Source organism: Orycteropus afer, unplaced genomic scaffold, assembly GCF_000298275.1.
Source record: "Orycteropus afer afer isolate SDZICR_OR568_19922 unplaced genomic scaffold, OryAfe1.0 scaffold00266, whole genome shotgun sequence".
Taxonomy (NCBI): Eukaryota; Metazoa; Chordata; class Mammalia; order Tubulidentata; family Orycteropodidae; genus Orycteropus; species Orycteropus afer.
In genome coordinates this window covers 1,394,248-1,406,172 of record NW_006921853.1, presented here as the reverse complement: position 1 = coordinate 1,406,172, position 11,925 = coordinate 1,394,248, and the positions used below count along the sequence as shown (strand labels likewise).

General features: G+C 52.0%; 1 protein-coding gene across 1 annotated transcript in view; it reads left to right on the top strand.

Annotated features, from left to right (window-relative positions):
- The window catches only part of GTF3C1 (general transcription factor IIIC subunit 1), a 122,035-nt gene that overhangs the window by 108,614 nt on the left and 1,496 nt on the right, over nucleotides 1-11,925 (top strand). The window contains 5 exon segments of the mRNA XM_007950285.1: nucleotides 5,478-5,737; nucleotides 6,976-7,250; nucleotides 9,114-9,651; nucleotides 10,398-10,449; nucleotides 11,673-11,865. Coding sequence (XP_007948476.1) covers nucleotides 5,478-5,737; nucleotides 6,976-7,250; nucleotides 9,114-9,651; nucleotides 10,398-10,449; nucleotides 11,673-11,865 — 1,318 coding nt within the window.

The window sequence follows — 11,925 nt, the reverse complement described above, 5'->3', positions numbered from 1 at the left end:
GCCCTTCTTTTTTCTGTTTCATTGTTTTCTGCTCGAATCTTTATTATTTCCTTTCTTCTGGTGACTGTAGACTTTTCTTGCTGTTCTTTTTCTAATTGTTGGAGATGTTGGTTTAAAATGTTTGTTCTGGTTACCTAGTGCCCCTCTGAGAAAGAATATACCACAAATGGGATGGCCTTAACAAAAAGGCGTTTATTCTCTTAGTTTGGAGGCTTTAAGTCCAAGTTCAGAGTACCAGGCTCTAGGGGCTGGGTGAATGCCCCTCAACTTTGGGGTCCAGCTCTACCTTCTGCTCCCAGCTCACTGGAGCTAGAGGCTTTTTTCTCCAGTCAAGACAGCTGCTGGCTGCTGAGACTGACAAACCCAAGGTTGACAAGTAAAAAGGCACGGTTCTGATGTTCCCAAACCACACGGCAGGCCATTAATTTAAGTCCATTGTAAGTCCCAAGGTCGGTAGAGCATGGCAGGCTACATGCAGGGTCCAAGTGTGCCATAAGCTGGAGACTATCCCCAAGGCTTGTCCTTATACACAGGAAGCAGACCACATCCTAAAGACAGCTACTCAGCTGCTTGTGGTAGATCCCACTATGGAGTTGATTGCCAGCCTCATCCTAGGGAATACCTACCACCAGTTGCCCAGCCACTGAACCAGGCCCAGCCAAGCTGACACACAGACATAACCACCACAGTTACCATTTGATCATATGCTACTTCCTGAAATGGTTGAATGTCAGCCAGTCCTTTTTATACAGTAACTCTATGTATTCCTTCTGTTGTCACTTGATGCTTTCTGCATCATTTGATGTCTTGCCCGTGGAATCCTTCAACATTGCAACTCGTTCTTCTCTTTTTTTTAATGATCTTTTGCTTTCTTGTATCATGTCCTTGATGTCATCCCACAACTCATCTGGTCTTTGACTGTGAGAGTATTCCATGCTCAAATCTGTTCTGGAGATGGCCTCTAAATTCAGGTGGGATGTAATCAAGGTTGTTTTTCGGTTCTTGTGGATTGTGGAATTTTCTTCAACTTGAACTTGCATATGAGCAGTTGATGGTCCGTTCTGCAGTCAGCCCCCAGCCTTGTTCTGAGTGATGATTTTGAGTTCTTCCGTCATCTCTTTATGGATGTGTAGTTGATTTGATTCCTGTGGATTCCATCTGGCAAGCTTCATGTGTATGGTCACTTTTTATATTGTTGAAAAGGGTATTTGCAATGAATAAGTCATTAGTCTTGTAACATTCTGTCATGTGATCTCTAGCGTTGTTTCTAACTCTCTTGGTGACAAGGCCATGTTTTCAGCTACCAATCCTTCTTTGTTGCCAGCTTTAACATTCCAATCACCAGTAATTTCCAGTGCATCTTGATGGCTTGTTTCAGATTGCAGAAGGTGGGGAAAATCTTCAGTTTCCTCATCTTTGCATTAGTGGTTGGTAGCGAAATTTGAATACTAGTCATATTAACTGGTTTTCCATGTAGGCATATTGATATTATCCTATCATTAACAGTGTTGTACTTCAGTATAGATCTTGAAATGTTCTTTTTGATGATGTATGCAATGCCGTTCCTCTTCAGTTTATCATTGCTAGCATAGTAGACCATATAATTGTCAACTCAAAATGGCCAGTACCAGTCCCTTCCAGCTCAGTAATGCCTAGGACGTCAATCTTTGTGCATTCCATTTCATTTCTGACACCTTCCAATTTTCCTAGATTCATGCTCTGTAATATTCCCTGTTCTGATTATTAGTGGATGTTTGTAGCTATATGCCTCATTTTTGAGTCATGCACATCAGCAAATGAAGGTCCTGGAAGCTGTACTCCATCTGCACCGTTGAGGTTGACTACTCTGAGGAGATGACTCTTCCCCAGTCCTGTGCTGAGTGCCATCCCACCTGAGGGCTTGTCTTCTGGGACTGTACCCATGGCCCACTGCTGTTCACAAGGTTTCAGTGGCCATTCCTTTAAGTAGATGGCCAGGTGCTCCTTTCTGGTCTGCCTTAGTCTGAAGCTCTGCTGGAACCTGTCCACCATGGGTGTCTGTGCTGCTGCTTGAAATACTGGTAGCACGGTTTCCAGCCTGACAGAAACACAAAAGCCATGCCAGTGTGACAACTGACAGATGACTTGTGGTGAGATGTTTACAGTTACACAGGTAGATAATCCCTCTGCCATCAAGTCAGTTCTGCCCCATAGGCTTTCCAAGGCTCTAAATCTTTATGGAAGCAGACTGCCAGCCAGATCTTTCTCCCATGGAACAGCTGGTGGGTTTGAACCGCCGACCTTTTGGTTAGCAGCTGAATGCCTTAGCCACTGCACCACCAGAGCTGTTTATATCGAGATACAAGGGAGAAATGCTCATAACAACCACAGCCCTTGTTTCTGGAACATGTGGTATAGCTGGTATTTAGAACTGCCTTCTTCCACCACCCATTGCCCTTAGCAAGCACCTCAGCTGGTTGTGAATTTCTGCCTGGTGGACTGACTCAGACCAGATCTGGGCTCTTAGTAATCATGTTGGAAATGGGCTGCTGTATTTTCCATTGACTTTAATCACAGGGCATGGTAGTGGTGGTGGTGGTTGTTGTTGTTGTTATTGTTGTTATGTGCCGTCGGCCCCGACTCATAGCTACCCCTCCTTGGGTTTCCGAAGCAGTATCACTACGGAAGTAGGATTGCCCGACCTTCCTTCCGAGGAGTGGCTGGTGGGTTTGAACTGCCAGCCTTCTGGTTAGCAGTCAAGTGCTTTAGCCATTATGCTACAGAGCATGGTAGCACTAAGAAATAACCTAAGGGATCTCCTATATTCCAGACATAGTCTTCTTACCTCCATCATGTAATCTCAGTCCAGTTTCCACTTGATAATCAGAATCAGTCACATCAGCCAGTATTGTAACTCCATTCTTTGTCTGTTGATCGAGAGGCATGAGGAACTCAAAGTGGCTGGGTGGCATTGTTGACTTCCAGTTCAGTGGAACCAGGGCTGTCTCCCCCCAGATCCTGGAAGGGGCTACAGGGCTGCCACTGCCCTCTTCCAAGTGGTGTCTGTGTATCACGCAGAACCATGTGTGAACCAGGCATGAGTTTTCTCTTCCTCAATAAACTGACCATAAGGAACTCTCCATGAGATAGACGACAGATGCAAACTAGGAGGTAATGTGATAAGAGTCACCATGGACGTTTGGGTAACTTCTTTATGTAACTTACTTGTACCTTCAAGTCTTACTTGAGCCTGGTCTCGTATGTACCACTTTCATTTAATGATGGAGTGTTGCTGTGCACATCCGACTACATGACTGTGGATCAGACAGCATCCCAGTTCACAATGGGCTGCTCAGGCCACATGGTTAAGTGTTCAGTTTCTACTAAGGCTCAGTGACAACCAGAAGCTGTTTTTCAAAAGGAGAGTAGTTACCTGTAGAGGATGGCAGGGCTTTGCTCCAAAATCCTAAGGATCTGTGCTGTGATGCACCAATAAGAGCCTGCCAAATACTCCAAATAGCCACTGACACTTCAAGCACCATTGTATCAGCCAGATCATATGGCCCAAGTGGCAGAGTGGCTTACATGGCAGCCTAAACCTGTTGCAGAGCCTTCTGTTGTTCTCGGCCCTCCTTAAAACTAGCCACTTTTCAAGTCACTTGATATGTAGGCCAGAGTAGCACACCCAAATGAAGGATATGTCACCTCCAAAATCCAAAGAGGCCCACCAGGTGTCATGCCTCTTTTTCCAGTTGTAGGAGGGGTCAAATGTAACAAACTTAACCGTCACTTTAGAAGAAATATCAACATGCCCCACATCACTGGATCCCTAGAAATTTGGCTGAGGGGAAAGATACCTGAATGTTTGTCAGGTTAATTCCGCACCCTGTAGCATGTAAATGTTTTACCAATAAGTCTGGAGTCATTAATACTTCCTTAGTAGGTCTTGATGGCACTTATATCTAGTTATAAGCCTAGAAGCAAAAATGAGTAGTGGGGGTGGGTCCTTGGGACATTCAGCAATGTCTTATAAGACATTCAAACCCAGCCGCTCTATGGAAGGGAGATGGGGCAGTCTCCTTCTGTAAAGATTTTCAGCCTCGGAAACCCATTGGGGGTTGCTGTGAGTCAGAATCCACTCGATAGCAGTGAGTTTTTGGGTTTTTGTAATTCAGCCATTCTTACAGTATGCCTCTGGGTTTGGTTTTTGGCAGAATCAGCTTGTTACTACAAGAAATAATGGCTTTCTTTCAGGGCACAAGTAGCAGCGTTCGGGTCTCACATGAGCTGGGACTCTGAAGTTCTGGCTCATCCTTTTCACTACTTTGTTTCGTGAAAGTGGGACTGACCCACCACCTCTCTGTCCTTCTCAGTTTGACAGAAACGCTGGAAGGTATCAAATACACAGTCCCCCGGAGCCTTGATTCTCACAAATATTTGATGCAATGGTGGTGGCATTTTATGTATTTCTACTGCCTCCTCACACCGTGGATTAATAGTGCCCCCTTCCCTAGTGGAATTGGAGTCATCCATGTATTTAAGTCTAGTCAGACTAAAGAACCAATTCAGAAAACTCATCTGTAAGGTTTTGTTCCTCTACAACCATTCTTGGTACCAAATGTCTTAGGCTGGGTTCTGTAGAAGAGCAAAACAAATGAAATAGAGAGGAATTTGTTTTAGGAAATGGCTCACACAGTTGGAGAGGCTGGCAGGAACCACAGGCTGAAGGCTTTTCCTGGCTCACGTGGTTGGAGAGGCTGATGAACCTAAATCAACAGGTCATGTAGGAAGGGGCTGCTCATGGGTATGGGAACTGACAAATCCCAAAATCCGCAGCTCAGCCTGCAGGCTGCTGGCTCTCCCAGGATGGCAAGTTGGATGCAAGACAGAGAGTGAGTGAACTTTGCCTGACCATCCATATATGTTGGATGCAGGCCAAACCCCCAAGGAAATGCTCCTTTCCTCAGATCACAAAATGGGGATAATTACATAACACTAAGAATCATGGCCTAATCAAGTTGACACAAAACATTAACTGTCACAGAAGAGTAAGAAGAGGGCATAATAGCTGACCTGGGACTTAATGGAAACAGGCATTTTTTGGACAGAGGCATAGGATGGATTTTCTAGACAACAGGAATAGCTCTTGCAAAGATACAGATGTGGAAGGGGTTGTTGTTGTTGTTGTTGTTGTTAAGTGCCATCGAGTCGTTTCCGACTCATAGCGACCCCGTGCACAGCAGAACGCAAAGGGGTTGGGGGGTGTATATGTGGCAAGGTGGAATAAAGGAGATGAAACTGGAACAGTGCCCACGCTGAACCTTCTGGGGAGCCAGAGCACAGCAGACCCCAGTGGGGTACCCACAGCCCTCGCTGGCTGTTGGCAAGGCCAGGTTACAGAGGACCCCTCTCGGAGGGAGCCGGTATCCCCAGAAAGCGCAGCTAGAGCACCGTGGGGGCTGTGGTCCGTCAGCTGCGCCTCCCTTCTCTCCTCACAGCCTGGGAAAGGACGGGAGCTTGGAGGACGACGAGGACGAAGAGGATGACTTGGACGAAGGCTCAGGAAGCAGACGCCGGAGCATCGAGGTGAAAGCCCACCAGGCCTCCCACACCAACTACCTGCTCATGAGGGGCTGCTACGTCCCTGGCATCGTAAGCAACCGCAACCTCAACCCCAACGACAACATCGTGGTGAACTCCTGCCAGATGAAGTTCCGGCTCCGCTGCACCCCCGGGCCTTTCAGCCTGGGGCCCGCCGGTAAGTCCTTCCCAGCTGGAGCTTCGGGGCGGGAGCTGACTGGTCACCACAGCAGTGCTCGTTCCTGCCCTGTGACCCAGCCTGTGATGCCCCCTCCAGGCTCCGCAGGTCAGCGAAGAGGTCATGACAGTGATGCTAAAACAGAAAAAGCACCTCCCCACCTTGGCAGTCAGCCTGGGGAGCACCTGCCCTTACGACCCCTGCCCCAGTGACCACCCGCTGCGGGCCCCACAGGGCTGTGCTCACACCCCCACCTTAGAGCTTGCACATTGTTTTCTTTTCTGATCAAAGTAATACATGTAGGTGCTGAGAAGTCAAGCTGAGAGGGCCTTCCAGGAAAGCCTGGTCCTCTCCCCAGAGGCGCCCTTGTGCTGCTTTTCCCCTTCTTCCGCTGAGTCCTCCGGATGCTCGCTCACACACTCGGGGACCTTCTAAGCATTGTCTTTGACAGCTTGCCCTGAAGCATGAGTATTCAGCTCACATTGCTTACCTCCTTCCTCCTCAAGTCAAATTGTTACACTTAAAAATTCTTCTGATTACCTTTGAAACATGCAGTAACGTAGTTAAACCTCTGTTTCCCAAGCCCTTCATTTTAGGCAGCCTCTGTTCCCACTACTTCATGTGAGGCTTCTAGAGCCCCGCCCCTCCCTGTAGCTCCCTTCCTACCTCTGGTTAACTTACCTTCATTTTCACATTGTTGAAGTTGATGGGATCTACTCTCAGTTCCGTAACCACAGTGATGAACTGTTTGTGCTGTGTCTGGGGTGTGGACGGGGCAGAGCCATGCTATGGATCATAACCCTAGCAGAGGCGTTTTTACAGGAAGCAGCAGAAACCAGCCCTGGCTGTCTTAAGCAAAAGTGGGGATTTATTGGAACGATCTGGCTGTCTCACAGTCTAAGGAGACGTGAAGACAGGAGCACGGAAGGTGGGAACCAGCCAACCAGAGTTGAGGGCCTCTCCTTCAGAACTCTGGTTCCTCGTTCTCAGGCCTAGCACCCAGCCTCTCAAGCAGGAGAATCATTTGGCATAGGATAAATCCAGTCCAGTCACCTGCAGTCAAGGACCCAGGGTCATGTGTCAGAAATCTGAGTGCTGGGGGCCAGCCATGTCCACCCGGCTGAGCCCCATGTCTGAGGAGCAGCGAGTGGGCACTGGAGTGTGTCCTTCCTCCGTATGGCTTGTGCCTTGGAGGCTTCTGTCTGGGACGATTCTGAACTTCCTCCTCATCTTTGCAGACCCTTCTCTGGAAGAGCTGGCAGTGGGGATCTCCTGCCTGCCTGACACTTTAACCAGAGTGATAAACACCCAGGAAAACAGCTTGGAGGAGTTTGTCCACCTGATGGCGCTGTCTGGGTACAAACCAGAAGACGTGGTTGCCGCCTTGGAGATCCAGAGGGCCATTGCAGCCACAGGCTGTTTTGGGGTTGACAGGATGGTGCTGAGCAAGCGGTTCTCCGCCTTTGAGACCATAGGAGGCGGGCGCACCAGGGCCTTCACTGACTACGTCCAGGTGAGTGAGCTTTAAGGCACCTGAAGTCACCGGAGCAAAGGGTACGGCTTGCCGGCCAGATGTGCACTACAGATGAGTGTGGTTTTGGCCAGAGTGTGTTTTTTAAAAGTGTTGAATTGGTTGTCTATATATGAAAAGTAGCTTCTTCTCAGAGTTAGAAGCTACGGCCAGACTGGGCCTCTCCCTGATGAACGGTTGGCTGGAGCGGAGCAGCGGCTGCCTGTTCTCCGGAAGGTCCTGTGCTCCCGGCTCTCCAGCGTCCCCATTGCTCCCTGCACCTAGCCCACCTGACTCACCCACTTTTCCTGTCTCACCCCATTGGAGTCAATGAGCTTAAACCCAAGGAATGCAGTAACAGATGGGCCTTTTAAGTCAAGTCCCCTTGAGACTTGGCATGCTACACCAGGAGCTTTCCTCTCTGAGGGAGGGGGTTCTCTCATCAGTTAATAAGGAGCTACTTTCTTGGCCTGACAGCTTCTTTACCTAATAAAGCACATCACTACCAATTATCAGCGAAGCCAGTTAGCGCCCCGCATATGTGCTGACACCACAAAAACTTAACGATAATGGTGAGACAGCCAGACGGAGGGTGGACGTGCAGAGTGTCTGCTCAGCTCCTGTGGTTTCGGTTAAGGGAGTTTGGTGGTTTGCTGGTTTCTGGATTCTCTGTTGGTTAGGGAACATTCTAGACCAGGGGTACCCAGGTTTAGGAGATAAGTTTGTACAACAGAGCTGGAACTTGTCCATTGATACTTTTCTCAGGAACTTAAGAGATCTCATGGTAGAACCAAAACAGAAACAACTCGGGTATCCACAACTTGAGACTGTTGATGGAAATGGAGGCCCACGGGCAGCTGAGCTACCCCTCAGAGCGTCAGTAAGAACACTAGAAATAAAGGGCCATCCTGGTGCAGTAACTGGGTGGTCACAGAGTTGGGTCCACCCTAAGGCTACAGCCGGTGAAATACAACGCACAAGTGGGAGTGGCGGTAAGGGGTCCCTGAGCGTTGGGGGCAGTCGATAGGCAGCAGGATACAGGGTCCATTGTTGGTGACGATGTCGATGTTTGCCGTGTAGCCGTCATGTGGGACGAGGCACTGGCTCGGGCACTGCAGACCACAAGGGCAACTGGGGTATCTGCAGGGAGACGGTTCCTCCAGGAAGCCCTCACCTCTTACTTTCTCAGATTCAGAATGGAATCCGGTACTTGTCACTATTCAGTGAGTGCAGGAAATAAGAGAGGGGTGGTGACTGCATTCTCATAGCGTTCATAGGACTCTGGGTCCATACACAGCCCTTGGAGATAAGCCGAGGCTCAGGGAGAGATGGTGGTGGCGCCAGCCCTGCCTATGTGTGGGCTCCAGAGCCCACTGACTGTGGAGGGGTGGTGGAAGAGAGCTGACAGGGAGCCCTGCCTGCCTCCCAGAGTCAGTGCTTCTAGATACGAACAAGGGCATCAGAAGCAGGCACGGCATAAATACGCAGGTGGGGGAGAAGCTTTTACGCATCATCTTGACAGAGCTTGGGGTGCTGAGTTCTGTGGGATGATGTTGGCCATGCAGGGGACTGTTGTAAATTCCCATCAGCTTTGAGGCTCTGCCTGTTTTGCCAAGAAGTTCACATGTCTGACTTGTGTTAAAGTCAGCACAGAGAGGCCTAGGGAGGGAAAGAACTGCCTGGGTTACCTGGCAGACCCAGGACTAAAAGCCACACGTCGTGCTTCAAACACTGTGTGTCCTAATCGAGCTGGGCTTACCTGAGCTCGTTCAGGACACTTTAAAGCATCACGCAGGAAGACTGCTCCAGTCGTCGCCCGTGAAGCTGTCCCACATGGTCCCTATGTGTGTCTCCTGCTTTTCCTAGGACCTCCTGGAGCAGCACCAGGTCCTGGAAGTTGGTGGTAACACCATTCGCCTGGTGACTATGGCTTCTGCCCAGCCCTGGCTCGTGCACTCGGTGCGTGTAAAAGGCCAAGAGGAGAATGCTGAATCTCAAAGAGAAGACCTCCAGCCCAGACCCCCAGAGGGCCCTTCCAGTGATGGCAGCCCGTTTGCAAGGCAGGCCCCACTTCCCCAGGGCCCCCGGAGCACCAAGAGGCATGCCAGCTGGGCCAGCAGCGAGCTGGCTAGTCTGAGCAGTTCCCAGAGCTCCCAGCAGCCCCCTGCAAAGAGGCCGGCGCTCCAGGACGTGCGCAGCCTTGGGCCAAGGGCAGAAGCAGGGCCGGAAACCCGGGCCCGTGCTCTGCCTGCAGCTCCTGAAAACACAGGGGCCAGGGAGTCTCTCCTGGGAGCAGCAGCGGCTGGGCAGGAGGCCGAAGAGGATGTCACGGCGCCCCTCTCACCAGGTCGGGAACAGCTGAGCTATCAGGGCCAGCTGGTGGAAGTCTGTGAAGACCCCCGAGGTACCGTGCCTTGCCCCCCACACCCCATCCTGCCCATCCTCTCATTAGCCCTCAGCTTCCTCCTTGTTGGGAACCCACCACTGAGCACACAGGGGGCCTTTGACATCAGCTTTTCCTCAGAGTAAGCTTCGAGAGGGAAGAGGGTGTTGTCTCCAGGTGTTGCCACTAGAGGGCAGAGGCTTCAGAAACCCCTCGGCAGAGCTTTGAAGGACAGTGCCTGCGACATTCTGCAGTGGGGACAGTAGCCAAGCTGTAAGGCTGGCATGTGTCGGTAGAGCTTGGCAGACACGTGTTTACTGAAACACACCTCCTACCTCTGAGGGGTCGCTGTGAGTCGGGTTTGACTCGACGGCACATAACAACAACAACCACCTCTGCTTCTGTGTACTTTTATCTGTCATCAACAGTGGCCTTTTCCTGTGGTTTCTAAAGGGGATTTTGTCTTTCGGGAGTTGTTTTTACCTTACGATTTTATAAACCACATTGGTGGCCACAGCTCCTAGATGGACGACAAGGGGCTCCCCGGCGCCCCCTGGTGGAGGTTCCTCAGGCCTGGGAACAGGCACACACCCGTGCATGGCCGTTGGTTTGTGTCCACCTCCACGGCCCGGCTCCATCCTTGGCAGCATCACGAGGAAAGCGATGGAGTCCTTGTTGTCACTGCCTCGTCTCCAAGCACAGAACAGAGGGAGGGGGAATGGCTTCCCGTTGTGTGAGCTCCTCACAGCCTGTTCCTCTTCCAGCAGGTCTGCCCGAGAGTTCTGTGGCCGGCAGCCTCTCGCCAACAGCCCAGGGAAGGTGAGCGTGGGATGCTGTCTCAGGTGGCCTGGGGGCCGTCAGAACAAAGGACATTTGTCCTCAGGGCTTCCCAGCAGGGGCCCTGATTTCCATGAGTAGCGGGGAGACCTTCCCCAGCGACGCAATGTCGGACAGTTTGTCTAACATAGTGGTTCCCAGCAGTGGTGCTTGGGAATGGGTGGGTGCATTTGGGTGGGGGTGGGCAGGTGCATGTAACGGACAAGGGCCGGAAGGACTAGACACCTGTGTGCCTCAAACAAGACGAGCAGCGAGCCGGTGCGCACACTGCCCGTAGCGCCTTCCGTCCTGGGCTGCTCTCTGGGTCTCCTCGTGCCCGTTACCTCATCTCTGTGACAGGGAAGAAAGGGCTAAGGTGCAGCCCTTGCCCAGCTCACAGCCAGTGTGTGGCCAGATTAGCCTAGAGTTCCGGCCTGACTCCCAGCCCAGGGCAGCCTCCCCTTCAGGGCGTTCTGCCTTCCCCCCCATGACTCCTGTGACCCTCAGAATTAAAAGGCTGCACTGGGGTGAATACTCTGTCAGGAGGAGCTGCCATCTTCAGGGACTCGGGCTTCTTGGAAGCCTTGCAGGTGACACACAGTGCCCTCAGCTCCCCAGGCCCAGGCTTGAAGGCAGCCAAGCGGCCAGTCCAGGGCCTCGTCCCAGGCTTAGGCCCTGTGGTGGGCATCGGTCCGTGCTTCTCCAGCAGAAACCTGTATTCAGAGGCAAGCGTGCCTGGAACCCCTGCCCTGCACACAGAAGTGGAGCTTCCACACAGACCTGCGAACTAGGCCAGAGGGGGAGGCAGCCAGGGGCTCCAGGTCCCAGGTGGAGCCCCTTTCCTGCCCGTGTGGGGAGAAGCACCGGTCATGCTGGAACCCCAGGCCCAGACCTGGGTCATTGGTTTCTACAGCCACGGTCACAGTGGGTCTGAGCAGATATGGTCATTGTCCTTGTGGGCTTGGTCATGGCTGGGTCTGAGCAGAGGCAAGTCATTGGTTCCTACGACCGTGGTTACAGTGGGTCAGGGTCAAGGCCCTGGGATTAGGGCCACTCTGTCCAGGTGGGAAGGAGGAAGGAGGGCCGTGAGCAGAGAGGAGCAGGTAGTTGGCCCCCAGTGCTGTGACCTTGGCCCTTCGGGTCCTCGTCTGTAGTCCGGGGCCACGTGTGGAGGGCTTGTCCCCACCGTCCCCCGCTGAGCGCTGACTGGTGTCCTGGCCCCGCAGGGACTGCGAGAGCATCTGCTTCATCGGGCGCCCGTGGCGCATCGTGGACGGCAACCTGAACATAGCAGTGTGCAAGGGCATGATGGAGGCCCTGCTGTACCACATCATGAGCAAGCCCGGCGTTCCCGAGAGCCGCCTGCTGCAGCACTACCACGGCGTCCTGCAGCCCGTGGCCGTGCTCGAGCTCCTCCAGGTGCCGCCGCTCTCCCGTGCCCTCCCCCCGCGCGCGCTCCCTGGGCCCTGGCCTGCCGGC